We start from the raw sequence: 26,494 nt of genomic DNA on the forward strand, positions 1-26,494 counted from the left end.
ACGTTACGAAAAATCGAACGGGTAGAGCAAGAGAGAGACGTCGTGAGAGAGAATTAAAAAATTGTAAACTTATGCGAAGTAGCAGCCCCTTGAACTAGCCCAAAAAGCTTGTACTTCAGCAAAAGCATCAAAACACCAAAACACTAACACGTGGACAGTTAATTCACTTTAATGTGACATACACTTCTACAATCCATTTTCACGTGTGTAGTGCAAACAAAAAAATAGAGGGGAATGCTCAAAAAAAAGACGAATTATTCTTTTATTTTTCTTTGTAAGTATGAATTTTTTTGAATTTCGGTGACAATGTTTTTTTTTCACTATCGCTTTTGTGCAACTCGACCAGAGACGAAATGTCTTCTGAAAAGCGAGCAAAGCTCGAAGACGATGATGTTCCACTGGACTTGAGTATTGTCAAGTTCGAAAAAGTTGACGCTCGGCACAAAAAAGCTGAATTGCTGACAACAGAGGTTATTGACGCAAACGAGAAAAAAAATGTTTTGAACTCGCCATTGGTTCCTGCCGTAAGTTGGAACATAGCTGATTGTCTTTTGGCTATAGAATGTCAATTGACAACGAATATCGAGTATGGCATACGTTTTTCCCCTCCTGTAGAATACCTGTACAATCCTATAAGCTACGCTTTTGAAGTCCACTCCAAATACGTGCGTCAGTACTGTCAAAGTTCAAAGAAGCTTCTGTTCTTGGGGCTGAATGCAGGCCCCTGGGGAATGTCCCAAACTGGGGTACCCTTTGGTGAAATAAGCATTGTCACCAATTGGCTCAAATTGACGGGTCACATAAATAAGCCCCCGCGTGAACACCCTGCCAGAAAAGTAACAGGCTTTGCCTGTCGACGGAGCGAAGTTAGCGGCAAAAGATTCTGGAATCTTTTCCATGAATTGTGCCATACTCCGGACAATTTCTTCCGTCATTCTTTCCTCCAGAATTATTGTCCTGTCGCTTTGATGGATGCTGCCGGTCGAAACATCACTCCGGCTGAACTCAAGGCAATGCAAATTACCTCAACATTTTTTATCCATTTATGTAACTCATCATTGCTTTTCCCCCTTCCTTACAGGGCTTGGAACAGAGAACACTTCAATTCCTCTGCGACGAGGCACTCCTCGCTGTTGTTAAACTTCTTGGGGTTGAAATCATTGTCAGCATAGGCAGGTTTGCTGAGAAAAGAGCACGCGCTGCTCTTGACAGAGCTGGGCTCTCCGTCAATGTGAGAATATCACTTATTCGCAGAGCTTTAATGCTCTCGTGGGAGTTGGAACCAAATTTATTTTTGTGTTCTCAAAAGCCCAAATATTAAAAGGAAATAAAAGAAAACTCGATTGAAAAAATCTTTTAAACTATTTTACAGGTCCTCTACATACCGCATCCAAGTCCAAGATCGCCCAGCAACGTGAATTGGGTCGAAAAAACTGCAGACAAGCTTCGAGAGCTTAACTTACTTCGATTTTTCAAAGATGAGCAAACCTCGAGTATCACGAGCGGAAGTACTTGAAAAATATTTTCAAAACTCAAAAGAAAGAAGAAAATAATTTTTTCCCATGTCCAGCTAAATAGGAACTATAAAAAATGTCTGAACACGTTTCGGACGAAGTTTTGAAATGGATGGATTTGGCCCTGGAAAAGGCATCCGAGTCTTTGAAAGCCGGTGAAGTGCCGGTCGGCTGTTTATTTATTTACGAGAACGAGGTGCTCGCAACCGGAAGCAACACGGTCAATGAAACGCGCAACGCGACTCGTCACGCCGAGATCAATTGTATAGACGAAATTTTGGAATTTAGTAAAACTAAGAACTTGGATTATCGTGAAGTATTCCATAAAATCGATGTGATCGTAACGGTAGAGCCGTGCATCATGTGTGCCGCCGCTTTACATCAATTGCAAGTCCGGAGTATCGTTTATGGATGTCCGAACGATCGATTTGGTGGATGCACCAGTGTTTTTCCTGTGCCAACTATTTACGATGACTTTAAAATGAATATTACCGGTAACGTCAAAGGCGAACAAGCGATGAGCTTGCTCAAAGAGTTTTACAAAGGTACTAATCCGAACGCTCCAGAAGAAAAGGTGAAAAAAAAGGCTGGGCAAAAGAGAAAGAATTGTCAAACTTTGGAAGATATTCCTTCGTGCAAAGAAGACAAATGTACAACGTAAGAACGTTTTTTTTCCGCCAATTTTCTAAACGCGCATTCCTGAGTCTCGTTCTTAAAACGAAACTAGTAATGTATATTTCTTTTTAATATTACATCGAGTCAGTGTAAGCGATAAAAAATGAAAAAATCATCAACGAACATTAAAATTTTGCATGTCAGACACTTTGATTTTATTTGGTTCCGTCTGTTACACTTTCACTCTTTTCATTCATTCTCAATAAATATTATCATCCTTGTTCGTATAATGAAATATTTGATGAATCTAATATTCATCGAGTCTTCGATCTGCAAAATTTGGAGTTTCGTGGTTCGGTCAATTGCACCACGTCGGGTCGATCTCACATTTTCCTTGGTACCATCTGACGAGCAGCTGATTTCTTAACGAGTAGCCTTTCAGATCCATGTCCTTGGTCTGTGAAAAATGTTTAAAAGTAATTTCTCCCATTCTTCATTCGCGAGTCTTGAGCCCGTTTTTTTCTTTTTCGTATTTTCGTCAGGCACTTCTCGATACATGATAAGCAAAAGAAATCCTCACTATGTTCGACGGTGGAAAAATCCTTTTATAGTCCATTTTGTTTTGATGCTCGAGATAACTTTGCGACAGTATAATCCTCGTTTCTTTCGTGAAGCATGGCTTGCAGAGCTGACATTCGATGTGAAAACAATCCTTACAAGAGCTACAAAATTCGGGTAGAACGACTAGATTTTTGTCAGCTACTTCGACTTCCCTATTTGTCCAATCCCTGAAATTGTACATTTTTCTCTTATTTACAAACTAAAAAAACAGCATTTACGAATAATTCTAGACGAAGTAACGTCCACGGTTCTTTTCTTCCATTTCTCTTCGCAAAACAAAACGTGGAGTTAAGGAAACAGCATTGAGTCGTTAGACACAACGCAGACCAACGAAAGATCATGAAACTTCGATTTTTTCCAATGGGGAAAAGTTTTTGAGAAAAATACTTGATTCATTTGTGCATCGAACAAAATCGCAATCTGCTTTTTGGAACAATAATGTTCCGACTCATCTTCAAAAAAATGTTCAAAACTCAAAAAAAACGTCAGTAAATATTCAGAAATATGCAAAATTTTCCAAAAATGTTGATAGAATTTTTTTCCTTTTCTGTCAGTTGGTAGACGCGTTTTTTAAACCTAATCGTTTAAAAGAAGGCGAGACATTGAAATAGAAATAATAATCTTTTGGATTCATCAAAAATGATGATGATCGTTACGGAAGAAAACTAAAAAAAAAAAAACAATTCGAAACAACGTACCTGACTCGTCGGAACTCCTCGGTAGAACGTTGGCCGATTCCAACGAGTGCGAAGAGATTGAACAGTACCTGCTCATATAAAAGTCTGTTGGGTGGATAATGGGCGGAGGATAAATTGGGAGACATGTTAGCTTCCATAACGAAAACATTGAGATCCTGATCGATGGTAAAATCGAATCGAACGAGTTCGAAAAAGTGTTTACCACTCCCGGCGAATCGTTCCGTAATTTCTTTGATTGGAGCTTCTTTTTTTAAGGCAACTTCTTTGATAGCTTCGAATGCATGATTCCACATTTTTTCGGGATCTTGGCCTTTGGATCGTACGTAAGCGTCGAAGCTGTCTTTCATCGAGAATCCGAGTCTGGTGTAATAATCCTTCAAAGATGGCACCTTCCATATCGGCAAGTAATCGTCACCGACAACGTATTTGTCGACATCTTCCGGATCGAAGGGGTAATACTTCGTAGGACAAAACCGGAAGAGAACATCGCCTTTGTAAGCATAGACTCTGAGCGGATCGACCGAGGTTATAACCGTGTAAATACCAACGTCGAATTTGTAGCCGTCAACGAGATAAGGTTTTTCGATGAATTCCTGGACGAACGAACCCTCCGTATCGAGGTTCAATTCGTCGATTCGTTTTATGTGAATACCGCGGTGAGCGTTAGATTTTTGAACGAACGATTTACCTGGATTTTCAGCCGCGTAGCTCAACAGTGCACTTTTGTCTTCCGGTAGCTTGAAAGACAGTGGAATATATTTTCCTCCCGTCGTTGACAGGTCCACTTTGTTCGTGATATAACCACATCCGGGAAAATGATTGACCATTTGATGCTCTCGTAAATTCTTCAATTCTACGGATAACTTACGAAACGGATAATCGTGAGCCCACAACAAATCCCAATCAGATTCGTTCGTTCCTCTCTCAAATCCCAAACGTTCGAGAACATTAAATACGTGTCTCAAATAACCCTCATCCGGACTATTCGCGTAAATCCAAAAAATCGGTTTTTTTCTTGATTCTGAATGAGTTTTATCGACTTGTGGACACAAGGATTTTGCCATCGTTCCAATTTCGTTTTTATAGGTTGAAAAGAGGTTAAACAGTCCGTATAAAAGTAACGGTCCAATCACAGCGTATAAACAAATTCTCCATATTTCTTTCAATTTCGTACTCAGTACGCATCTGCCGATGCTCTCAGTCTGAATAAAAGCATTTTTCAATTTTATTCATAACGTTCTAAAGGCTTATAATTTCTCGATTTTTTTTGACATTTTTATTCATGATTGCATATCAAAATTTTGTCTTTTACCTTCGACTCCTCTTTCTCACTCATTCTTGGGCACACCCTGTTTATATGCACTTTTTTCTCGATCTAATACTAGGATGATGATAAAAAACTGACTCGGAACGATTCCTGCTGACTTCAGTAGCCCCTCTCTCGTAGGGACGAAAAGTACCGTTGTATATTATTCTCCACATCGCCCATCCCACTCGTCCATACATCCACATGAACTTTAACCGGTTTTTAACTTTCGCGACCCCGGAAATTCGAAAGAAACGCGACCGACGAATTGAGTGTAAATAACGACAATAAAAAAAAAAATCATTTCATCAATTTCCAGTTATTTCCACATGAATATTTTCATTTTTGTTGTTTGTTATTTCGTTCCCCAAACACCAAACTTTTGAGGCCCAATTCTCAAATGATTGTGAAAATAATAATGAAAAACGTGATAAAATATAATGGAAATATCGAAGCGAAAAATAACAGTGCAAATTTTCAACTTTTCGAACGGTGATTATGAGTTATTCGTTGCGTCTGACTTGTTTTTATATTTGAATGTAGTAATAAAATTTTTTCAAAGTTTCTTCAATCCATAATAGACAGATTGTGGTATCGTTTGGAAAAATTGAATTATCGAATTTCAAGAAAGTCTAAATACGAAGCTGTTAGTCACATCTCTGAACAATTTCAGTGTTCGAATTTCCCGCTCCAAGCGCTCGATAACGAAGCCCTGCGCTCGCAAAGTTGCGCATGAGTCATCTACTCTCTTCTTCTCCTCTTTTTTTCCTTTTATGTTTGATGTTGGAACGCCCTCTACGTCCGCTGACTCTCTTCGGCAAAAGACTATTCGCGAAATAAAATGGGTTTCCAGAATATTTGGTTCTCTCATCCACGCAAATACGGCCAAGGATCGCGATCCTGGTAAGTAATTATTCACAAAGTCAATTACAAAAATGTACTTTAATGAGAAAAGTGTTTTCCGCGTGAAAAACGCGAGGGAAAAATGTAACCTCGTTCGAGTGTCATGACCGCGTGTGTCGAACAAGTTCGTTTGGCTTTATTCTCAATAGATCTTTTTTTTACAAATAATATAGTGTATATATTGTTTATAAATGCATTTCGAATGTTTCGCCGATATTTTCAATACCAATTTCTATATAAAGGGTTCGATTATTTCGTAAATGTGTTCTTAACCTCAAATATCGAATCGTTTGTCGAAATATTTCAATACGTATCATGTTACAATTCCTATAGTTTCAGTATTCGTCATTGAATATTCATATTGTAAAATTACCAAATTTATCAATTTTTACAGCCGAGCGTGTGCGAACAAACACGGTCTTATTCGCAAATATGGCCTGAACATCTGCCGTCAATGTTTCAGGGAATATGCAGCCGACATTGGCTTCAAGAAGGTAAGATCATCGATCATAACATTTTCATTCAATGGCGTTGTTAAATAATGTAAAATTTCCGTCGTACCTTGGTTTTTCATCTTCCTCATGGAATTATTCAAATGTTTAGCTTTGCAACCGGCTCAGTTTCTGAACGGACATTTTTTTCTTTGTGTTTTTCAGTTGGACTAATGGACTTGTTATAGGCTGCGCTGATTTGTGTTATAAACAGATCTACATTTGTACAAAAAGTCGTCGACACTATTATTTCTTATTGTAATCAAAACAAAATCTGAGAATGACCTTTGGAGTGTATCATCTGTATATGACAAAAAATCAGTAAAAAAAAAAACAAATTAAAGACGCTTTCTTTTCAATCTGTCCTAAGCATTCTAGGCACTAATGCGAAGTATTCCATTTTTCTTTTCTACTCAGTGACAAAAATTTCTCTCGTTCTGAATACTTTTCATTAAAAATAGAAATAGAAATGCATGTAAGGCACTTGGAGTCGACTGCGACTCCAAGTGCCTTACAATTAAATTCTCGATACATCGCACAGAAATTTGTGTTTCAAAAACAAAAATAATGGAATGATCTCTGTTAAGAGAACAAAGGTAACTTTTATTTTCCTGTTCAATAAGAACGTTTTTGGAAAAAACGTGTCACGTAATTTTAGACAGTAAAATTGACCGATCGGCTTGGGGCATATTTTTCGGAGAGCAAGTATTGCTCATCAAAACGAGAATATAAAAACAATAAAAATCGAATGTTAATTTGAATACAACAAAAACTATTGCAAAATAGCCTAGTTTTCTCTTCTTTCCGTTCTAATATAACGTCTGGCCGATCCATACCGAACTCGGTGGATAACCAAATCTGTAATTCTATTTTTATTCACGGGATCGATCCATCGAAGCTAAAACTCAAGAAATAGAGATTTCCTTTTAGCTTGACATGATTTCTCTTTCTGCATTACGGTTCGAGTACAGCCACGTATTTGCCACAAATCTTATAAGAATTCACATCGCTCGCCTGTCTTCACGATACCAAGTAAATTTTTTTCTTTATACTTGTCAACATTCATGCGTTAATCGATTTTCCGTAGTTCAATTGTAAGTATCAGCGTGACAAAGTGTTCGTAAATTGGATAGCGAGATTTTCCTTTAAGCCTTGTACGGACTTTTCGCAACCGGTTTGAGTGGGGATGAAATACTGAGAGTAGGGGAAGCTCAAAAGAAAGAATAGACGGGAGAGGGGCGACGAAGAGCTGATAGCGCTCCGTGGTTCGAGACCAGGCGGACAAAGGGACGGTTACCAAAACGTTTTTCTTTTCTCTCAAGGTATCCTCGCGGAACGTTTTGACATACACGCTCTCGAGATTTTTCCAATCACCGGACCCTTCTATCCTTGACATCAATAAATGCGTTATTTTCTTGAATTATTTCAATAAACCCCACGACCACGAAATTCTTTGTCCCTTAGGAGCGATCCGAATATACGCAGCTCGCGCTATTTCAATTACGCATTAATTTTTATTCATTTACATAACCATGAAGCACAGAGTACGGCAAAATGAAATATTGTCGAACGAAACTGTGAAAACCAAAAAAAAATGGAGACTTTTGAAAGCAGAAAAATACGAAATACCGTTTTGCAGATTTCGAAACATCTAATGAGAAGCAATGATAAAATAAAAATATCGAATCTTATCTACTCCGAAGTATTGATAATTTGACTAATGTTCGATTGACATTGAATTGGCAAATATATCGTCGAACGAGGATTGCAAGAAACTGCATGCGAATTCGCTTCATAGATAATCATTCGTCAAAGCCATTTCAATTAGCCTACTTTGGAAAATATTATTCGGTCTCCAATCTTGGAATCATTTTATTAATGGATTTTTAAAGGCCGCGACGAACCTGCAACGAACGTGTAAACAAAAGAGATTAGCCGCTCGACGGTGCGGGACGACGGGGAGCAGAACTTCACTGTGTTCTGTCCGTTCTGTATTTGCCCCCGCTCCCCCCCCCCCCCTGCTCTCTCATAAAGACCTCTTTTTCAGATGGCAGCACTCTCGTTGACCAATCCTCACTCTTTCGAGTTTCAGCCCCTCCCCCCTGCCCCTGCCGGTCGCGTTATTTGGTATCGTACTGCAGTTAAGGGGGATTTAGAATCGAGAATACCAATGCGATACGTCCTTGCAACGTGAATGTTAGAGTACGAGACAAAAAATTGAATAGTTAGTAATGCAAACTTGTTACTAAAATCCCACATTTTCATGCAATTATGCGATAATCGAAGGACTGATTTTAGGATACGATTGTTGATAAAAATCGAGCAACTCGTTTGCTACAAATATAACCGCAGAGTTTCTGATGTAGAACTCGAGTGTCTCGAGTGCTCGAGCGTGTAAAAAGTTATGTCACACGCACGTGCGGTAGATCAAGACGAAAGTACAGATTCAAGCGAATAAATAAGCGTCGACGGGGGGCGAGGGGGGAGCGCGTTTGGTGTCACATTAATATCGAATTCGCTGAGCAAAACCAATTGCTGCGGGTCTTTCTTGAGTTACAATAGCGGATTGCCAACGTGTTGAATTTTCACTTTACTTTCGTGTCTATAGGAAATACCGGTTTCTTGAATACCGACAAAAAATCGAGGACTTATTTAGCAATTTTGTTTTTTCCATATTTTGTGAGCACTCTGTGAGAGACTACAATCCCGTCGAAATGTGATTTTGCGCATAGGCGAAACATGCATTCGTGACTACACGAATAAATTTGTGGAAAGCGTGAAAGGGCTTGTTTGCAACTTCGCACATCAAATGTATATCTGTGTAGCGTTATCGACGAATACGAAAGAAACAGCACGCTCCTCTCACCTTGAGACCAAATTGAAAAAGCGATAGTTCTGCGTTAAGCGCGATTACGATCGTGCTTCGATCGATATGGCATTCGAATTCACGACGTATTTAGGATTATAATTGATGCACGTTTTCTTTTTGTCCTACATCAACGTTTCAGAAAATTGTAATGCGGTTAATAATGTCGGAGAAAACAGGTATGTGGGACGGAAATGACGTCACGTTTCCAAAAATGTGTCATTTTTGGCCGTTTACCACAAAAATTGTAGCTGCTTTTGTTTTTTTATTTATACATCGTATTCTTGCAACAAGCCATTAAAATTCAATGATATTAGCATGTATTTGGTAAAACAGCGTTTAAACCGCAAATAATCTTTCGAAACGAAACTCGGTTCGGGAAGTGTATGATTTGAGAAAGGCTCGGAGCATCAACGTAGCGATTAGCGATTTCACAACTAGCCGATCTTCTTTCTAGGCGCTTTAGGGGACTGCTTTCATGTGGCGGCGCGGCGCGGCGCGGCGGCGGGGCTGGAAAAGGGTGGGGGGAGTATACCAAAGCAGCGTTTACGAAGGTGCAGAGGAGTGGGAGCAGAGCGAAGTTCAGTGTTTTTTTTCTTTTCTCTTTTTTTTTTCGTTTCCTCAAATTATGTTCAATTCCACAAACTGATGAAAATCCAGGTAAGTATTTTCGCCAGAACTGCGGAAAGCTTGTTTCGTACGAGTTCTCCGATACTCCAGCTGGCCGAGCAGCAAGAAAACACCTTATTCTCGTTTAACGGTCGAACGCACATCTACGTAAAACGTTTATCCCCCTTGTGAAAGATATACAATTGAATGAGAAGAGCCGTCGTGGCCAGTAGGGAACCGAGGGAAAAACGTTTGGATCTTTAGCTCGTGCGGCGTGTCGAGGATTACAGCTGGTTTGCCAATGTTAAAAGATCGTGCGGAGGGGCCTAGATTTATAGTACGAAGGAGTGGGCACAGCGGGCCCTGCGTGCGGATCGTCTTTTGCTGCTGGTCGCTCGAAACGGAGAGAGGGGTTCACCTAGCGAAAAATTTCCTACATTCACACGCCATTTTATTTATCTAAAGTCGCGGCAGCGACTCTGAGACAAGTACATTTATAACAACAACATGACATGACGAATGACGAGTTGCTGCCAGAGACTCTTTACCGGAGCGATAGCGTTTCCAATTGTTTTTTTGTTATACCTCAGAAACTATATGAACGGTCACGTCGAGTCTAACTTTTCATATGCCCTTGTCGAAAGCACATATACGTATCTGCTTACCGTGTTTCACAAATAAGATGATTATATTTGTATAAAGCCAGGACGGCCAGGACGTCCCAACCTGTTGGTCGAAGAATATGTGAAAAATTCAAAGTGTGCACGGACCAACGTCTTCGCTGTGTAAAGATTCGCTGCAACTGTCACGGTGGTTTTTTTTTCGAAATTTTCGGAAATTTTTGCTCGCTCGATTCGCTACCGCGAGTCCTTTCGAACTAGTACACGAAAATTTTTAGTATAGCGTGACGACGTTCGCTTGCTGGCTTGAGTAGTATATGTGCGCGTGTTAGAAAGAGAGAGAGAGTGGGGATAACGTCGACTAGAATTAAAGCAAATAAAACACAAAAAAATGACAAACATACACGTCGTAATCGAAGTGCGCTTAGCTCCGCGTCGCGTCCCAATATCCTGCAATGCGGTTAGGAAAGATGCTAGCGTACCAAAAAATGCTAGAAACATCGAAAGATTAGTCAATATATTTAAAAACGTGTAGAAATCGCTTCGAAAACATCAGAGCATCGATATCATCAGGAATGCATCGCGCAAGTTTTTTCATGTATGATTCAACCATTTTGTCTGTCGCTTAACCAATCGGTGAGCAGTGAGGAACATTCAAAACAGGCAGTGTTTACCGGACGGGTGTGATCGAAGTCACGTCCGCGCTCACGGTCACTCTATTTCTCAGCTTACGTACTGCGTGTATACATTTTTTTGGGATCCGCATGAAAAATATGTGGATTTTATGAAAATCGGACAATTTTATTGAATATTATTAGTGAAGTTCGTTCGAATTAGCCGTTTGTGGAGCTTGCGAGGTTATGTCGATTGTCCGAGTTTTGTAGCACCCGTTCGGTAACCGTGTACCCGAGGCAGCAAAACAATGCTGTTGATTCGACATTTCCTCCTAGAGCTATCGCACGTAAGAATTTTTTTCAAACCTAAACCCACTTTTGACGAAGTTATTATGCTCCCACCCCGAAGAAGCAGCGCGAAGGGAGTTATTCCAAAAGTCCGTGGGGCGGCGCATGAGACTCGATGAGCACACAAATACTTTTAGAGCACAAAAGCACCAAGTGCACGCTGCGTATTTTCTCTTCCAACAGAGTTTTGTCTTTCCTTCTTTTAGAATGGATACGAGAGTTGTAGAGGGAGACATTGTTCAATTAAGCAAGGATGCGAGGGGTTAGAAGTTCCATTGTTCATCTTGGCCCAAGCTTGAAAAAAGAAAAATCGCAAATATTCTCGCGTATAAAAAAGCGACCTACTGGGTCGAGGTTTTCCAAGAATTTTTTCTGGTTTTGTTTAATAATAAATAAAGAGCATTTTTCAAACAAGCATCAATTTATTCACGGTGACATCCGCCTGTGCGCCGTTGGGTTCGAGCCGCGGAACAAGCGCGTTTGAAGACGATCCGAACCGTCAAAAAGCGTAATTTCGTACTTCACTGATCCTTTGTTGTCGCCACTGCTTAACCCACAAAAAAGTAAACGCCAATATTTTTCGTGCAATTGGTTACAAAACACGCGGTACAAGCGAATTGTTGGTTACACAGGGATGCGGAACGATTCGAGCTTTCCTGTGCACGAATCTAGGCCATCCACTATATTGTGCAAGTATTACTATACTATGTATATTATATACGTGTAGCATACGTTGGCTCTGGCGAAGGAGGCGACGAACTTTATCGTGCAAACACACGTTCGAGCCCGAGCATGTGAACAATAAGTGTTTTTCTGTGCGCGCGGCACATAAAAAGTCAGGGAATTCTCATAATAATCATAAATGCCTGAAACAATCGTGCCTAAGATTTTGTTGAGGCGTCACGAGAAAACGCAAGAGGTTCTGCGAAAGAGAATACGAAATAGGTGAAAAACCAAAATTTACGAATAAAAATTTTAATTGATACAAGCCCGAACGCACGTAACAAAACCATTTCGTTGATTCGCGGACGTAACACGCAGGCGCTTCTCGTACCACCGTTTCGGGATTACGAGAGAAAGAAAAATTATTTTGCTTGCGGCGGTGGTGGCGAGGGCGGGGGGGGGGGGGGGGATACACGGGAGTGCGACGATGAACACGAATTTTCGTCTCTCCCACGTCGTAAAACGTGTGTCTATAGAGCTGCTACATATTAATAGCTAGCGAGTCGGTAAAATTTTGCGCGGTTAATTCTTGTTAGGTTATATAGCATAAGAATCTCTCCCTCTCTCTCTCTCCTTTCTTTTTCTACTTATTCTACGGAGCGCACGGTTGACGATGCTCGATGGGTGAGCAGGGACATCAGCATCGACGACGTCCTCAATGCCCGTAATAAACCCAGAAGCTGAGCATCTCTTGTCCGTACTTCACCGTAATCTAAATATATATACAACTATACGCGAATAATCACGAGAGTGAGAAACCGCGGAGCGGTGTGCGCCGTAATATTATATATGTAGCAACGTGTATGCCTGCGTATTACGTATATTTACGAAAAAATGGTGCTAAAGAACGTTTGAAATCTCTGTCGATGAATACACATGTACATACATGGAAATGGCCTTGTAAATGAATTTTTCGAGTATTAAACCATGACGCATACGAAATTTCCTCAACGACTTATTCGAGAAAGGAACGTCTCTTAGTTATTAACTAAAATTCCCGATTATGTACGTGTCAAACAACGAAACAAAAATTCTTACCACAGATATTGCGGCCCTTGAGAAGATTGGTTCGCGGCAAAGTAGAGGGGATCGGTTTAAAAACAGCTCGGGAGAGTGGGAAGGAACACAGTGAGCGAGCGCGAGCGAGAGAGAGAGAGCGCGCGAGTAAGAAGGGAGGGAGGCAGAACCCGACCCCGTACGTCCTATACTCAACTATCATTTGTTTTTCTTTCCCATCCCGATAACTCACAAAATACACGGCGTATCGTCCTCAAAACGTGACATTATCCAATCTCAAGACTCTCTTCCGCTGGACTTTTATTCTTTGATATATTTTTTTCTTCTGCTCATATGTCAATATCGAAACGATAAGATGGTGTTTCGAAATTGATTAGTCGTGAAATTGAATCATGAATTCAGCGAAGGACTGAGCATTTTATTCAAATTTTAAACTTTAGGTGCAGAACGATTTTATTATTATTATTTTGATAAATTCGAATACGCAGAAGGACACATCGAGGATTCCATGATGCATTATACGTTTTACAAAATTTCACCGTAAATGTTATTACAGCATGGAAAAACTGGCGCTTACGTACGAAGCAGCTGTATCCATATAGAGGCTTCTTGAAACTATTGCACGTTTTGCAAATGTTATACATATGCATAATATATGTATACGGTAGGTATATATAAATCGCATCTATAAAGTAGTGTGTTCTATACATGTATATATAAGTGTTGAATGCGTCGTATAGGGCACATTGCGGAGGGGAGAGGGTGTTAGCAATGTATTATATACGGAGAAAGGGACGGAATGTTAAAAAGGCTTTCCACCCTACCATAGCTCGTTCTCCTCCTCCTTCTCCCGCCCTTATCCCCTCTTCTGACACGAGGAACGGACTGCGCTCCGCTATCGCACGGAATCACGGACAAATCAAACATGGCGACTCAGTCGCTGTTTACGGTGGTGGCATACGGATCTCGGGCTCACAGTTAGACAACCAAGTGTACAGATAATAATTATTGACGGTAATGAGTATTCTTGCCATTACTGATCGTAAGATTTTATTGAATATTACGAATATGGAGAATCGTGACGGCGATACGAGCAACGAAATGACGCTTAGCGGCGTTGACGAGGTACGCGAAGTGAAGGGCGTCAAGGCGGCGAACTCGACGCCTCCGGCGGTTTCGTCAATGGTGCTTAATTCTGCGATCATCACGCAGCCTGCCGGTCAATCTTTATACTGCAGTCGTAAACCTGGCAATACTGCTACACGAAAAGATGTAAGTACTCCAGAAATGAAATAGGAATGGCGGAAAAATCATTTAAAAAGACTTTCGTTTTTTTTCACATCGATTTTTTTACTCCAGTTGCCCCGACGTTTATATTGAAACGATTTCACATTGAACATTTTTCGTCTTGAAAATACTCGAAATATATACACTAAAACTTTCTTATTATTTAATATTAATCGTTAGTCATTATAATTGGCTGATATGAGTAGGTTGTAGACTCAAAATTTAGTTACGAATTGATGTATTTGGATTTTTCGTGACATCCAAAATAGAATTTTTTTCAACCACCAAGTCGATTGTGCCAGGTCAAATATTATACATTCAAAGTTTGACAGTTTGTTAGAGTAATGAGTGAAGAAAAATGTTTTAGTTTTCTTTGTCCAGTGAAATTTGCTCAATGGACCAGTGTTCAAATCTTTTGAATATTCTTTGCAATTTCTTTAATGTTGTTTGGAACTAAACTTTAAAAAATGGAATTACAGTGTCAAAAATCAACTCACGGATGTTCGGGCAAGTTTGGGCGAAGTGCAGCAGGGAATCAACAGAAAAAATCTCAGACGGAAGAATGTCTGGATCATGCAGCTAAGAAGCGAAAGACAAGGCGAGGAAAACCGAAGCATAGAAAGTTAAAGCCATTCCCAAAGCAATCAATGTCTTACGAGCAGAGACTGCGCTGCAGGGCAATAGGGAGGATGACGAAGACAGGAGGGCAGCCTCCAGCGCCGTACAACACAACACAATTTTTGATGGAAGATCATAGCGATTTGCCAGACTTGGATCAAAAATTGGCGGGTGCATTAACTTCTGAAACGATGCCAGCTTCATTTCAAAAGCCGATCGCACCCTCGAGAACGAGAGACTCGAGTTTTAGCATAGATTCGGACGAGGATTACTTTTACTCATCGCCGGAGAACGAGGAAGAATTTTTGACAAAAGAGTTTTCGAGCGCTTATGAGGATTTGCATGCCGAGCGTTTGAGCACTTTGACGAAGTCCGAACTCATTCAAGAGTATGTACAGCTCGAGGCGAAATTCGATTTATTGACAAAACGTTTGAAAAGCAAAAACCTGCAACCGGTGGAGAATAAAGAGACCGAAAGTAAAAATGGAACTTCCAGTAGCGCTAATTGTGACAATGATTTGGCCAAAAGTCTCAGAACGTGTCAGCAACGTTTGGACGATTTGATGCAACAAAACGAGCAGCTTAGACGAGAAAACGAAGCGTTGAGGGCTCGGAATCGTCGTAGTCCAGTTTCAAGCGTTGACAGCGAAAGCGACAGTGATAGCAGCAGTGCTCACAGTTCGTGCAGCTGTTCCGCAGGCAGTGGACGATCTTCACCCAATAACGGGAAATCTTATCAGAACAGAAGGGAACAAGAACACCGGAGGAATAAAAGAAGATCCAGTGTGGACAGCGAGAGCGACAGTTTAAGCACAACCAGCAATAAGAAAGATTCTAGCATCCAACGTCCGGAGAATAGTCTTGGCAGCAGTGATTTCGTTAATGGAAATACGAACAGTCACGAGATCAGCGGACTTCCGACTTAAAAAGAGTCATCCTATCAAGGCAATATAAGTTTCACGTCTTTGAACACGCTCAGAAACATCCTGTTTTCGTAAATCACATTCTACACCTGATTTTTCAAAGCGAGAGCAAAAGCAAGAGAAAGAGAGAGAGAGAGACAGACAGACAGACAGACAAACAAACAAACAAACATTCACCAAGTCGGTCGCATTTACGCTGGATGACTGTGAAAAAAAAACGTCGAGGATATTATTTATCTTCCGAATCGTCGACCGATATTCCAGACTACAGGATGGTCCAAGTATCATTTTCCTTCTTTCCTTTCTCGGCCTTCATAATTATCCTTTTGCTTCCCTGCCAATTCCCATATTTCGGTCGACGATGAAGACAGAGAGTGAAAAATACACAAGTTAACAATAAGGATATTATTTATAGTTGCACAAACTCAGCCTATCAGACCATCAACTAACGCATGCCCAAATGAAAAATATATGAAAAGACAAATAAGATGAAAAATTATTAAAAAAAACACAAACAAACAAATTAATTAAATCCGATTAAATCGCCCAATCAATCGTTGTAAATAACACGTCAGATGCGTGCATTTAAAGAAAAAGATTGTCAATGTCGCCAATGAATTCGATATATATATTTAGAATATTAAATTTAAGAAAGAATTGTACAATTTGTATAGAAACTAAGCGATAAGCTTAACTGTTAGTTTATGGTCTGAATGTATTTTGCCATTGAACCCTTTCTCCATTTCCTCCTTAAGATTTATAATTAATCAGCTATTCATTGCGTTATCGCTGAGTTTATTAAAAAAAATATTTTCCTTTCGCCCATTTTTTTGCCTCTGCTACCCAGAGAATACCAATTTCCTCTACACATGATTCCTTATTTTTCCAACAAATCCAAACTCAGCGAGGTCAACTGCTTTTGTCAGAGTTCTAAAAAAAAAAAAAGAAAAAGAAAATCGTAGATCGAATATTATAAATTGTATCGCGAGAGTACCCGTACACAGATCAAGTTTGATACCAACTGTGATATATGCGAGACATTGTGATACAAAACTTGTATAATTATTCCACTTATTTGATTAATTGACCTTACGACGCATAAAAGAAGTTATACTAATGTATTATTGCAATTATGTGTTTTTTTTCGTTGAATTTACGTCAGAAAATTTTGAATCTTGTGCTTCTTTCCTACTTGACATAATATTTTTTACGTTTGAATAATATAATGAATTTAATATAAAATACTTAACAAGGGAAGGGAGAATGCCGACTGGGGAGGGTGGGGGAAAGCGAAATGAGGTTAATCGATTAATTTTTGGCTTCAGACTTAATAGAGGGTCGTATCTTTCTTCTATTCTGCTCTTGTCAATTCTACAATTCTTGTTCAAAAAACCAAAATTAACGTTCGAATATATAGCTGTCACTTTATGGGATTACACGCCGGATTCGTAATTTTGAGCAAATGTTGAAGCAGGATCTTTACACCATCTACATCAGTGACCCCCAGTCGGTATCCTTCCTTTTCAAGCACACCGCTATACCGATTATACGCCTATATGAGTTGCAATTCGATAGCTGAGCTATCTTATAACAAAATTTAAATTAACTGAAAATTAATCGATCGATATTTAAAGGACATATTTTTCCGATCAATTATATAGTCTCATCAAAGATTTTTTTCTTGAAGTACCAATCAGTCTAATATGAGAATGTCAGAGAATCATTAAAAAATCACTTGTTTTCAGATAAATTCATGTCGGAGGTCTCGGCATCATCGCGGAGATGAACATTATGCATCGGCGTAGTCGGTAAAAAAGAATGGTTACGAAAATTGAAATGTTCCTTTGTGCGTTCTCCCGCAATTGTAACGGTGGCGCTTTTGTCAACGGTTTGAAGGTAGTCAGTATTCTGTATCTTCCCTCTACAAACTCTGAATACTTCAAGTTTCTATTTATTCCGTTCTTTCCGAAACCAGATTTCGAGAGTGCGGAACCTTTCCGTGCGGACGATTTTATAATCGTATTTAATCCAGTTAATCTAAGTATTTTATACTTTTAAAAGTTTCATCATGCCTCCCAAATTCGATCCCAATGAAATCAAGAAAGGTATTTTTTTTCGATCTGTGATCACTTTCCGGTTCGGACAATTTTTCCAAAGCATGTGTCTTTCGTATAACCTATCAATATTTTACAGTTTACTTGAGATGCGTTGGTGGTGAAGTTGGTGCAACATCTTCTCTCGCCCCGAAAATCGGTCCTCTTGGTTTGGTAAGTTTCGTTTCCAATTTTCATTTCTCCACTACTATTTTATAGTATAAATATTCTGGTTTCGTCCACGTATCACGTTGTCCTCAGATTGGTTTACTGCCAATCTGAACTAGATACATCAGATACCATTTTAGATTTAAACCGGGAAAGCGTATAATCGATGGACGTATTAAATTAAATAGTTATTAAAAATGATCTTTGACAATATAACCACGTGAAAGAAATTATTCATCTTTTTAAGTAAGTTTCAATTCATCGTAATCAATTATAATGTTATGGAATCGACAAATATGGTTGACGATTTTACCAATTTTCAAAATCTACTGCAAGTGTCTACTAATATTAGTAGATAGTGATTGAAAACGAATGAAAAGAAATCTGTAGAAACTTTGTTGCATCAAAGTAATTGTAATAAACACTATTGAGTATGTGAAATAGTAGATATAAAAAAAAAACTACATGTATTGTCAACTCGACAACGATAGAAAAAAAAAATTTTGCCATTTTAGGTGATCAATTTCATTATATTCAAAGAGTAACTAATGTAAACGTGTAAATGTGATTACAGTCGCCAAAGAAAGTTGGAGATGACATTGCCAAAGCAACCAACGACTGGAAGGGTTTGAAAATCACTGTACAACTGACTATCCAGAATAGGCAGGCTGCCATATCGGTTGTGCCTTCGGCTGCATCTTTGGTTATCAAGGCTCTTAAAGAGCCACCAAGGGACCGAAAGAAGCAGAAGAACATAAAGCACAGTGGAAATCTTGCATTTGACGACATTATTCAAATCGCTCGTGAAATGAAACCAAGATCTATGTCTCGTCAACTGAGTGGTACGGTCAAGGAAATCCTAGGTACTTGCCAATCTGTTGGTTGCACCGTTGAGGGAAGACCACCGCATGACATTATTGACGATATCAATGCTGGCGAGATTGAAGTTCCAGAAGAATAAAGACTTTGGTAGGTAAAGAGCCCTTCGCTAACCTTTTTCGAATATTTAACCACAGAATAACTGTTCCAAACTTTGCCAAAGTTCCGACGAATGTTTCATTTACCTCCACATTTCCACGTATAACAATCAATGGTGCGTTTACCAAATACTCTGTATTTATTCCATTGACTTTTCGGCAGTATGTTAATTCAAATTATTAATCGGAAATCGTAAGCTTTGGGCTCTCGGTAGGGGTTGGCATCCCATCCACCCGTTTGATCTCATCCACTGTTCTGGCAATGAACATGGATGTTTCAACGGGCTATCAAGCCGTTGGGGAGATAACCCCAATAAAAAATCAAACTCTGCATATACGATTCTACAGACTATTTTACTCGCAATAAAAGTATGAAGATTCAAATGATATTGAGACAATTCTTCTTCACTATTGTCTAAAGGAAAACATCAGAGTTGATACTCGATGAAATCTTGAGTATTAAATAACTAATGAAAAAGACTTTATCAGATAACTGAAATTGCGACAAAAGTAGTGGTTGATTGTCTGTTCGAATTACGCTAAAAATATTAAATTTCTGTATTGTTTCAGATTTGACAACAGGGCTGGAAATAAAGAAAATTTTATTAAAAAAAAAAAATAACTTTGTACAATGTTCATTGATTTCCTAATCGTATTTAGGGGTCAGTTACTCCTCGTTTTCCTTTTCACGTGGTGTCGGAATACAAGGAATGATTTCGTCGTTTAAATTTTTTACAATTTGGTTCGGTGTTTGACTTTTCGCCGCATTTGTCAATAACGGCATCAACATCGCTTAACTCGAGCAAACTCTCGTCAGTTTCTTTCTTTTCCGTAAAAAGAGAGTCGAGGTTTTTTGAGGCAGGATAATCTTCAATTTCAACGTGATTTTCCGGGCTAAGAGGAGGCAAAGGACTAGCTCTGTCGCTTGATTCTTCCAGAGAATCTTCATCCATTGTTGAATTCATAACACTATCCTCAAAGTTCAACGAAGTTTCTCTCGAGTCGAGGGTTTTGTCAACAGCGGAATTGGAGAATGAATCTTCTTTCGTATTGCTCATAATTTTCAACAAAGCCGACGGATCGTCGATTCCAAGTTTATCACATAGCAATGTCGTTTGTGGATTTGTGCACAAACGCGGGGGCTCGATCGGACCTTGCGCCGCTTCCGGGTTGAACGCTTCAGCCGTCTTCACAAAGTTTTCTGGTACAGCGAAATCGTCTTGAAATTTTTTCGATACACTCGCTTTTTCCGATTCCGTTGGCGTGTACATCCATCTCCCGTTTCCTCCTTGACCCGGCATGTAATGTACTCCGCGTGTTACACTCAACAAATGGTTCGTCAAATACAATATCGTCAACCATTCGTGATCGTAATTTATTTTTATTGGTAAATTTTCGTCATGATCTAATTCCAATACTTGTAAAAATTTCCGCTTTGGCAAACATTTGTCCAAGGCCAAAAATTTTGTAATTCGCGACGAATCTTCCTCTTTTGGTATTACCGCTGCAAATTTACAATGTAAATGAGCTGAGAACCAAAAAGATGGATTATGGTGCGATAACAAATCCATGCATGGCGGACTTCCCAGTACATTTGCCTCGATATCGTTTCTGTAATAATGAAACAATTTTGTTAATTATTGCTTTAAGGTGATCAGTTTAAGTGCCAAAAAAAAAAATTAATAAACAGAGACCCTGGACACGGGTTAAAATATAATAAATTAACTGTTTTTTGTACTTTCTGCAAGTAGAAAACTCGGAAACAAAAGTTTTATTGCAAATTCATACTCACTTGAAGAATGGTTTATTTCTCAACAACGCTTGCTCATCGCCGTACTGTGTTATTCCTCTAGGCCAGTCATGAGATAAAAAAATGTCAATTTTACCGCTCAGCTGAAAATTTTTTAATACAAACTTATAATAGCTGATGATTCGATTCATTTCGTTGCTGTTTAAAATTTTTGTATCAATGTTTATTCCACTACACAATCAAAATAAATTGAATCTTTCAAAACTTTGTAATAACTCTGAATTAATATTGTTTGAAGAAGATTATAGGCAGTTTGGTGAGATTCAATAATATCCGATAAGATAGTCACCTGTTTCAACCGAAAGACTTCCAAATTTCTAATGTGATAAACACTACGAATAGTGGAATTATCATAAGGTGTTTTTTCGTGATGTCCTTGCATCCAATCTTGACTTTTGTAAATTCCTGAAATCCCGGCTATTCTTATACCAGCCACGGTAATAACGCTTGCATATCCCATGTAATAAATGTTAGGTGCGACCCAACCGCCATAAGGCAACTCCTGGAGATAATTAGACGCCTCGTGATTTCCTCCAATGAAAATTGTTAAGATGGGTGCAATTTTCTCACCTGAGTAATACCTGGAATTCATTTTTCACGAGGCATTCATTGATTTGGCATCACTCAAAACAAACCATTACAATCAACATAACTTTATAAGTTTTGGAGCATAATTTATCTATTAATGGGAAAAAAATGGTAAATTTCATTTTTTTTTTTCCTAATGTCAATTATATTAATTTGAATAAGAACAGCTAAAGATTAAATAACTTAGTGCATTGCTGAGAATTGAAAGTCTTTTGTGGGCTCATGAACTCACTTGTAGAACGAGCACATATCCTTGTATTTATCGGGTACTGCCATGCACGATAAATCGGCGAGATTCCGAGTCGATTGAAAATCTCCACAACATATTAAAAGATCAATCTTTTTGTTGTCAGCTTTTTCAATTTCCTGTAGTGTCGCGTAAATTATTTCGAGCTCACCGTGAGCACAACCTTCGATAGCAATCCTCATTGTTTTAATAACTTGATTAACTAATTGATGATAATAAGTATGTTATAAAAAACAATAAAGACTCCAGTTACCGAATATACTTTGAATTCGATTCTATAAATCACACAAATTCAACAATGATCGATGGCATCGCGTCGGCGGCTTCCGACAATCTAACCTATAAAAATAAGGTATAAAATACACGAGTCTTCTCAGATGGGGGGGTTTATTTCGAAACTTGAAGCGATCAAATCACGTGATATTCACGATAATCACAGAGAAACTGGATTGGCTGGTTCTTCTCGATCGTTCCCCTTTTTTTTTTCATCCACGAATGGCAAAAGTAATTTCCTTTAGAGCTTGTGTCTGAAAATCCGTGTACTACAATATTGTTGGAAAATATTGTTGAGCACCCAGTGGATTGTATGATAGAATTTCGTCGTACAATCCCCATTTGTTCACCAGGCCATGGCTTCGATCGTGTTAAATAATTTGTTATCATCAGCGCGAATTGCCCTAAAATCAGCACCGAAACGTAATTAATAGGAAATTTCTAAATATCACGACTGATAAATATTATGTAACGCTTGACGTTTATGAACTCAAATTTTTAGGTTATATCTCGATCGCTCCTTCTCTCAGATACAGTCAAACTTCAACGGAAACTGCAGAAGAATCTCGTCGTATGTATCCATCGATACAAATGAAACATCTCACGTTTTTTAAAATATTTTACCGAACATTTTTTTTTACAATTCTCTACAGCCACTATTCGGAAAATAAACCAGGATGCTCTTGTTCCACTCAAGGATTTTGGCCGTTACGTTTCCGAATGCCTGCCAAAATACGTACAGAAAGTGCAAATTGCAGCTGGAGATGAACTCGAAATTCTAGTCTCACCCGATGGTATTATTCCTACCTTGTCCTTTCTCAAGGATCACCACAATGCTCAATTTGCAAGCTTAGCTGATATCACCGCTGTCGATGTGCCAAGTCGACCTTACAGGTTTGAGGTTTGTATTGGACATGGATTGCAATTAACATTGACATGGCTATTACAATTTGCTACTCTGTTCCGGAGAGAGGGAGTTCAATATATTTACTTTCTATTAACATGTCGAGAGAGTTTTTGTAATATGAACCCAGTTCGATGCTATGTGAAAAGGCTATTCCCAAAAGTATTCCAAATCAGTAAAAATGTCAATAATAAAGTAGGTTTATTATTTTCATAACTCTATAGTATTATCATTCACAAAATTATTAACGAGTATTTTATTTCTTGAGACATTAAGAGTCATTTATCAAATTCTGAATGTAAAAATATGAAATTTGATATTTTTCAAAATTCCACAAAAGATAGAAACAATTGTTTCCCCACAACGTGACTAGAATGAAATTCTTCAAATGGGAAATATGTTTGAGAATTTTTCTGGAAAAATCAAAGAGCCCAAACAGTTGGATTGAAAAAAAAATTTATCTTAAAATTCTAAAAAAGAAAGAGTTGATAATTTTTTGCATGGAATTTTTAAAAGTTCTTTAAAAAATACACCCCGGTAAATAGCACTAAAAATGCTATTTTTTAAAGTTATGAGCATCAATGAAGAACTAATGAAAATTGAATGTTTCGAGTTCACGTGTCACCCAAAGCCCTACTGTTTCGTCTTTACATTCTCTAAAAATAATGAAATCAAGTTTCATCAATCGTATGTGAAATTTCTCACCTTTAGATAACTAAAATGATAACGTATTGTTTTCATTTTAGTTGATTTACTGTTTGTTGTCACTCCGATTCAACACTCGCGTCCGTGTCAAATCGTACACAGATGAGCTGACACCGATTGATTCTGCAACTTGTATATTCAAAGCTGCGAATTGGTATGAGCGCGAAGTCTGGGACATGTTTGGTATATTCTTTTCGGACCATCCAGATTTGCGGAGAATCCTGACGGATTACGGTTTCGAGGGTCATCCCCTACGGAAGGATTTCCCATTGACGGGTTACATAGAAGTAAGAAAATACAAATTTCTATTACGTCAACGAGACATATGGAATTGGAGAGCACAAAATAATTTTTTTTTTCTCAGGTTCGATACGACGATGAAATGAAACGAGTTGTTGCGGAACCATTGGAGTTGACTCAGGAATTTCGCAGATTCGAGCTCTCCGCACCTTGGGAACAATTCCCAAATTTCAGAAACGCCCCACCTGCTGTAGAAGAAGTTGAAACTCCCAAAAAATTGAAATAATTCTAGCCATACAGAATTTTGGAGGATGTCTGTTCTTTAGGTAATAACTGTGTCAGGCATTGAGTCTTCATGGTAATTTATGAACTTGTAGTATATAAAGTTATCACAATAAATAACCTTAAGTAATTACGTTGGTGTAAAGAAATTTAAACAACAATGAAAAAACTAACGAAAAAAAGATAAAGAAAAACACTTTGTTGGGTGAACATGTTTCTCGTATCGTTTCGTACATTTCTCACTCAAAGTACAATGATCATTCGTCTCGATGCTTAATTTACAAACTCTTTATCCTAGTTTGGATACGAACACGACAAATAAAAATTTCGACGTGTGCGGAGAACCATCGAGTCGTTTTTCGCTTGATTTACATCTTCTTAACTGGCGGAAATACAATGATTTTTTCGGTAACATATGACATTTTGTATTTTGATTTGAGCGCATCGACGGAATTTCCAACGATCGTCACAATGTATGTAAACTCTTATAAATTATGTACAAATTGTTGTTCGAAGGGAACTCTGGAAGTTCTGGGTGAAACTAGAAAAAAATGTGATGAGATCTATTGACCCAAAACTCTTCCTTGACCCCAGTTGTGACCTCTGAAAATGGTTCTTCCTGGACCAGCTGCTTGTTGCTGACCCATTCTCTGGGCCGGTGTATATCCAAATCCTCTTACTCCACCTCGTTGAGGCGGGAAATAGTTTTCCAATATTTTTGGCGTGTTCAGTAATTCAGGACCGTCATATTCTTGTGGATATTTGAATTTTAAAAAGAAATACAAATGTCCAACGAGGATTCCTATCAGTTCCAACATTCCCCCTCCTGATAATATCAGGTTCACTCCACACAGCACCCATGGTAAATACATTGCTTTGAATTGTGTTCCTGCAACAAAAAATTTTCGTTTTCATCGATATGTCTATAGAAAATCATGTGGTTTATGAGATTTCTCCGAAGCATCTTTGGTCTGTCAAATTCATCCTTCATAAAACTCAAATTTTTAGCCAATGGGTTTTTCAGGATATTAAGAAATCTTTCTCTGTACAGTTACTTGCAGGATATTTTTGGTGAAATAGAAAAAAATTCTAGCACTCAAATCTGCTCTTAATAAGGACAAACTCCGGGTGTAGAATATAAATTGGATAAATAGGAAAACATCCATAGAAACCAAAGGCGAATTAAAGTACAAAAGTTTATTTTTTTTGGTTTCACAATCTCAGTCCAGCACCCACTTGGAATCTGGGAGACTCTTCATCAAATTTATACTCGACAATTCACAATCAAGAGTAAAAATAAATTTTATTCTTTAAAATTTTTTTTTTGGAAAAAATCTCTACTAAAAGCTTGGATAGAATTTTTTTCAAAATCCTATTTTTTACAATTTTTTTCTCACCGTATTATACATTTTAAAAGATCCTATCAATAGGACAAGGAGATTGATGGATAATTCACAGTGTAGCACACCTATACGATACTGAAGTTTGCAACGTTGGAGTACAGTGAAATAAATGAAAATAAAAAACATTTGTAATTCACCAATTTTTTATTTCACTAAGCATCAGTGTAGGTCGAAGAACTACAAATTGCAAATTCAGCAGAGAACGGAACTGGAGAATTACTGAAATTATTGGAGTTTTTTTTGGATCATTTTGTTGGACTTCAACGTTGCAAATTTCAGCATCATACACCCATATAGAAAACCTCAATGAACAATATTTAAATGAACTTTTAGTGGCATACTTTCAAGATCAAAATTTGTTTTGAAATAAAATTCTGCTGAATGGTTATCAGAAAAATGAGCAACGAAAGAGTTACAAAAGAGTTAGAATAACTTACCAAACCAAAAGTTAACGATTGCATCTTGATTGAGTTGACACCAAATATAAAGAACACTGAGGACCATTGGATCCATGAGGATTTGTATATTCCCGATAAGGCCGATAACGACACAGCAAATCCAGTTGAAAAGTAACATGAAGAAATAATCAGCTGGTCTGCCATCGTACTCGCCGCGCTCCAATCTCAGTGAGTAATTGTACAGGAAGTAGCAATTGATCATAAAATGAAAGCCGGTCGCCGGGTTCAATGGATAATAAAATACACTCGTAGCAGCTCGCCAAATTTCAAAATTTTGTATGAAACGATCATACATCAATATTAGCGAGTAAGGGCTGATTATACCGAACCTTCCCACTAAAGAATGAACCGCGGTTAATAACAGCCAATATCTCGTGAATATCGGTAACGAGTTGAACCAGTCTCTGACGTCTGACATTTTTGGTTTTTTTCGTTCTACACTAAATTTTCGAAATAATTATTACACTTTTCGGATTACCCGAATGATGCCAGCGTTTCAGTGACTGAGCACTGACGTGTATTATTTGAGAAGATTCATGGGGTATAAAAATACAAAAAGTGTTCTATTCGTTT

General features: G+C 38.4%; 8 protein-coding genes and 1 long non-coding RNA gene across 11 annotated transcripts; 6 read left to right on the plus strand and 3 right to left on the minus strand.

Moving 5' to 3' along the window:
- Window positions 1-10: 10 nt before the first annotated feature.
- Window positions 11-1,516, plus strand: Smug (Single-strand-selective monofunctional uracil-DNA glycosylase). Its single transcript, XM_043417299.1, has 4 exons — window positions 11-274; window positions 347-1,010; window positions 1,082-1,231; window positions 1,373-1,516. Exons 2-4 carry the CDS (start codon window positions 354-356, stop codon window positions 1,514-1,516), a joined length of 951 nt encoding a protein of 316 aa, XP_043273234.1. The 5' UTR covers window positions 11-274; window positions 347-353.
- LOC122409611 (tRNA-specific adenosine deaminase 2) lies at window positions 1,456-2,332 on the plus strand. The gene has a single exon (XM_043417312.1). The coding sequence runs from the start codon at window positions 1,591-1,593 to the stop codon at window positions 2,173-2,175; it is 585 nt and encodes a 194-aa protein (XP_043273247.1). The 5' UTR covers window positions 1,456-1,590; the 3' UTR covers window positions 2,176-2,332.
- Window positions 2,321-4,902, minus strand: TTLL15 (tubulin tyrosine ligase-like 15). The gene is made up of 4 exons (XM_043417290.1): window positions 4,761-4,902; window positions 3,449-4,650; window positions 2,710-2,917; window positions 2,321-2,586 (listed from the first exon to the last, which is right to left on the minus strand). Exons 1-4 carry the CDS (start codon window positions 4,782-4,784, stop codon window positions 2,488-2,490), a joined length of 1,533 nt encoding a protein of 510 aa, XP_043273225.1. The 5' UTR covers window positions 4,785-4,902; the 3' UTR covers window positions 2,321-2,487.
- A 6,178-nt stretch (window positions 4,903-11,080) lies between these two features.
- LOC122410041 (uncharacterized) lies at window positions 11,081-11,616 on the plus strand. Its single transcript, XR_006260838.1, has 2 exons — window positions 11,081-11,204; window positions 11,412-11,616. It is a non-coding gene; the product is annotated as an uncharacterized lncRNA (long non-coding RNA).
- A 2,048-nt stretch (window positions 11,617-13,664) lies between these two features.
- Window positions 13,665-17,652, plus strand: Hexim (Hexamethylene bisacetamide inducible). Of its 2 annotated transcripts, XM_043418020.1 has the most exons (3): window positions 13,665-14,217; window positions 14,712-15,795; window positions 17,519-17,652. In XM_043418020.1, exons 1-2 carry the CDS (start codon window positions 13,963-13,965, stop codon window positions 15,774-15,776), a joined length of 1,320 nt encoding a protein of 439 aa, XP_043273955.1. In that variant the 5' UTR covers window positions 13,665-13,962; the 3' UTR covers window positions 15,777-15,795; window positions 17,519-17,652. The 2 variants fall into 2 exon arrangements, with proteins under 2 accessions (XP_043273955.1, XP_043273954.1); XM_043418019.1 differs by lacking the exon at window positions 17,519-17,652 and having other exon boundaries at window positions 13,668-14,217; window positions 14,712-16,903.
- Window positions 17,653-17,717: 65 nt separating this feature from the next.
- RpL12 (ribosomal protein L12) lies at window positions 17,718-19,630 on the plus strand. The gene is made up of 4 exons (XM_043418023.1): window positions 17,718-17,878; window positions 17,967-18,040; window positions 18,609-19,003; window positions 19,582-19,630. The coding sequence occupies exons 1-3, from the start codon at window positions 17,842-17,844 to the stop codon at window positions 18,993-18,995; spliced, it is 498 nt and encodes a 165-aa protein (XP_043273958.1). The 5' UTR covers window positions 17,718-17,841; the 3' UTR covers window positions 18,996-19,003; window positions 19,582-19,630.
- Window positions 19,597-22,009, minus strand: ldbr (lariat debranching enzyme). Of its 2 annotated transcripts, XM_043418018.1 has the most exons (5): window positions 21,910-22,003; window positions 21,642-21,819; window positions 21,111-21,402; window positions 20,804-20,904; window positions 19,597-20,622 (listed from the first exon to the last, which is right to left on the minus strand). In XM_043418018.1, exons 2-5 carry the CDS (start codon window positions 21,683-21,685, stop codon window positions 19,698-19,700), a joined length of 1,362 nt encoding a protein of 453 aa, XP_043273953.1. In that variant the 5' UTR covers window positions 21,686-21,819; window positions 21,910-22,003; the 3' UTR covers window positions 19,597-19,697. The 2 variants fall into 2 exon arrangements, with proteins under 2 accessions (XP_043273953.1, XP_043273952.1); XM_043418017.1 differs by having other exon boundaries at window positions 21,642-22,009.
- Window positions 22,010-22,191: 182 nt separating this feature from the next.
- ND-30 (NADH:ubiquinone oxidoreductase core subunit S3) lies at window positions 22,192-24,193 on the plus strand. The gene is made up of 5 exons (XM_043418021.1): window positions 22,192-22,352; window positions 22,432-22,500; window positions 22,583-22,830; window positions 23,580-23,825; window positions 23,903-24,193. The coding sequence occupies exons 1-5, from the start codon at window positions 22,286-22,288 to the stop codon at window positions 24,062-24,064; spliced, it is 792 nt and encodes a 263-aa protein (XP_043273956.1). The 5' UTR covers window positions 22,192-22,285; the 3' UTR covers window positions 24,065-24,193.
- Window positions 24,124-26,460, minus strand: Der-1 (derlin-1). The gene is made up of 2 exons (XM_043418022.1): window positions 25,901-26,460; window positions 24,124-24,949 (listed from the first exon to the last, which is right to left on the minus strand). The coding sequence occupies exons 1-2, from the start codon at window positions 26,337-26,339 to the stop codon at window positions 24,624-24,626; spliced, it is 765 nt and encodes a 254-aa protein (XP_043273957.1). The 5' UTR covers window positions 26,340-26,460; the 3' UTR covers window positions 24,124-24,623.
- Between the last annotated feature and the right edge of the window lie 34 nt (window positions 26,461-26,494).

The sequence above is a fragment of the Venturia canescens genome, chromosome 4 (assembly GCF_019457755.1).
Source record: "Venturia canescens isolate UGA chromosome 4, ASM1945775v1, whole genome shotgun sequence".
Taxonomy (NCBI): domain Eukaryota; kingdom Metazoa; phylum Arthropoda; class Insecta; order Hymenoptera; family Ichneumonidae; genus Venturia; species Venturia canescens.

Coding starts and splice junctions, on each gene's coding strand:
- Smug (XM_043417299.1), top strand. CDS start 354: ATGTCTTCTGAAAAGCGAGCAAAGCTCGAAGACGATGATGTTCCACTG. Junction 1,011..1,081: donor TCACTCCGGCTGAACTCAAG/GCAATGCAAATT, acceptor CCTTCCTTACAG/GGCTTGGAACAGAGAACACT. Junction 1,232..1,372: donor GAGCTGGGCTCTCCGTCAAT/GTGAGAATATCA, acceptor ACTATTTTACAG/GTCCTCTACATACCGCATCC.
- ldbr (XM_043418017.1), bottom strand. CDS start 21,838: ATGAGGATTGCTATCGAAGGTTGTGCTCACGGTGAGCTCGAAATAATT. Junction 21,403..21,641: donor GATATGTGCTCGTTCTACAA/GTGAGTTCATGA, acceptor AATGAATTCCAG/GTATTACTCAGGTGAGAAAA. Junction 20,905..21,110: donor AAGTCTTTCGGTTGAAACAG/GTGACTATCTTA, acceptor AAAAATTTTCAG/CTGAGCGGTAAAATTGACAT.
- RpL12 (XM_043418023.1), top strand. CDS start 17,842: ATGCCTCCCAAATTCGATCCCAATGAAATCAAGAAAG. Junction 17,879..17,966: donor TCCCAATGAAATCAAGAAAG/GTATTTTTTTTC, acceptor AATATTTTACAG/TTTACTTGAGATGCGTTGGT. Junction 18,041..18,608: donor AAATCGGTCCTCTTGGTTTG/GTAAGTTTCGTT, acceptor ATGTGATTACAG/TCGCCAAAGAAAGTTGGAGA.
- ND-30 (XM_043418021.1), top strand. CDS start 22,286: ATGGCTTCGATCGTGTTAAATAATTTGTTATCATCAGCGCGAATTGCC. Junction 22,501..22,582: donor AACTGCAGAAGAATCTCGTC/GTATGTATCCAT, acceptor AATTCTCTACAG/CCACTATTCGGAAAATAAAC. Junction 23,826..23,902: donor CATTGACGGGTTACATAGAA/GTAAGAAAATAC, acceptor TTTTTTTCTCAG/GTTCGATACGACGATGAAAT.
- Der-1 (XM_043418022.1), bottom strand. CDS start 26,339: ATGTCAGACGTCAGAGACTGGTTCAACTCGTTACCGATATTCACGAGA. Junction 24,950..25,900: donor AATCGTTAACTTTTGGTTTG/GTAAGTTATTCT, acceptor TTTTTGTTGCAG/GAACACAATTCAAAGCAATG.
- LOC122409611 (XM_043417312.1), top strand. CDS start 1,591: ATGTCTGAACACGTTTCGGACGAAGTTTTGAAATGGATGGATTTGGCC.
- Hexim (XM_043418020.1), top strand. CDS start 13,963: ATGAGTATTCTTGCCATTACTGATCGTAAGATTTTATTGAATATTACG. Junction 14,218..14,711: donor ATACTGCTACACGAAAAGAT/GTAAGTACTCCA, acceptor ATGGAATTACAG/TGTCAAAAATCAACTCACGG.
- TTLL15 (XM_043417290.1), bottom strand. CDS start 4,784: ATGAGTGAGAAAGAGGAGTCGAAG. Junction 4,651..4,760: donor GTGAGAAAGAGGAGTCGAAG/GTAAAAGACAAA, acceptor GCTTTTATTCAG/ACTGAGAGCATCGGCAGATG. Junction 2,918..3,448: donor GAGGAGTTCCGACGAGTCAG/GTACGTTGTTTC, acceptor GTACAATTTCAG/GGATTGGACAAATAGGGAAG.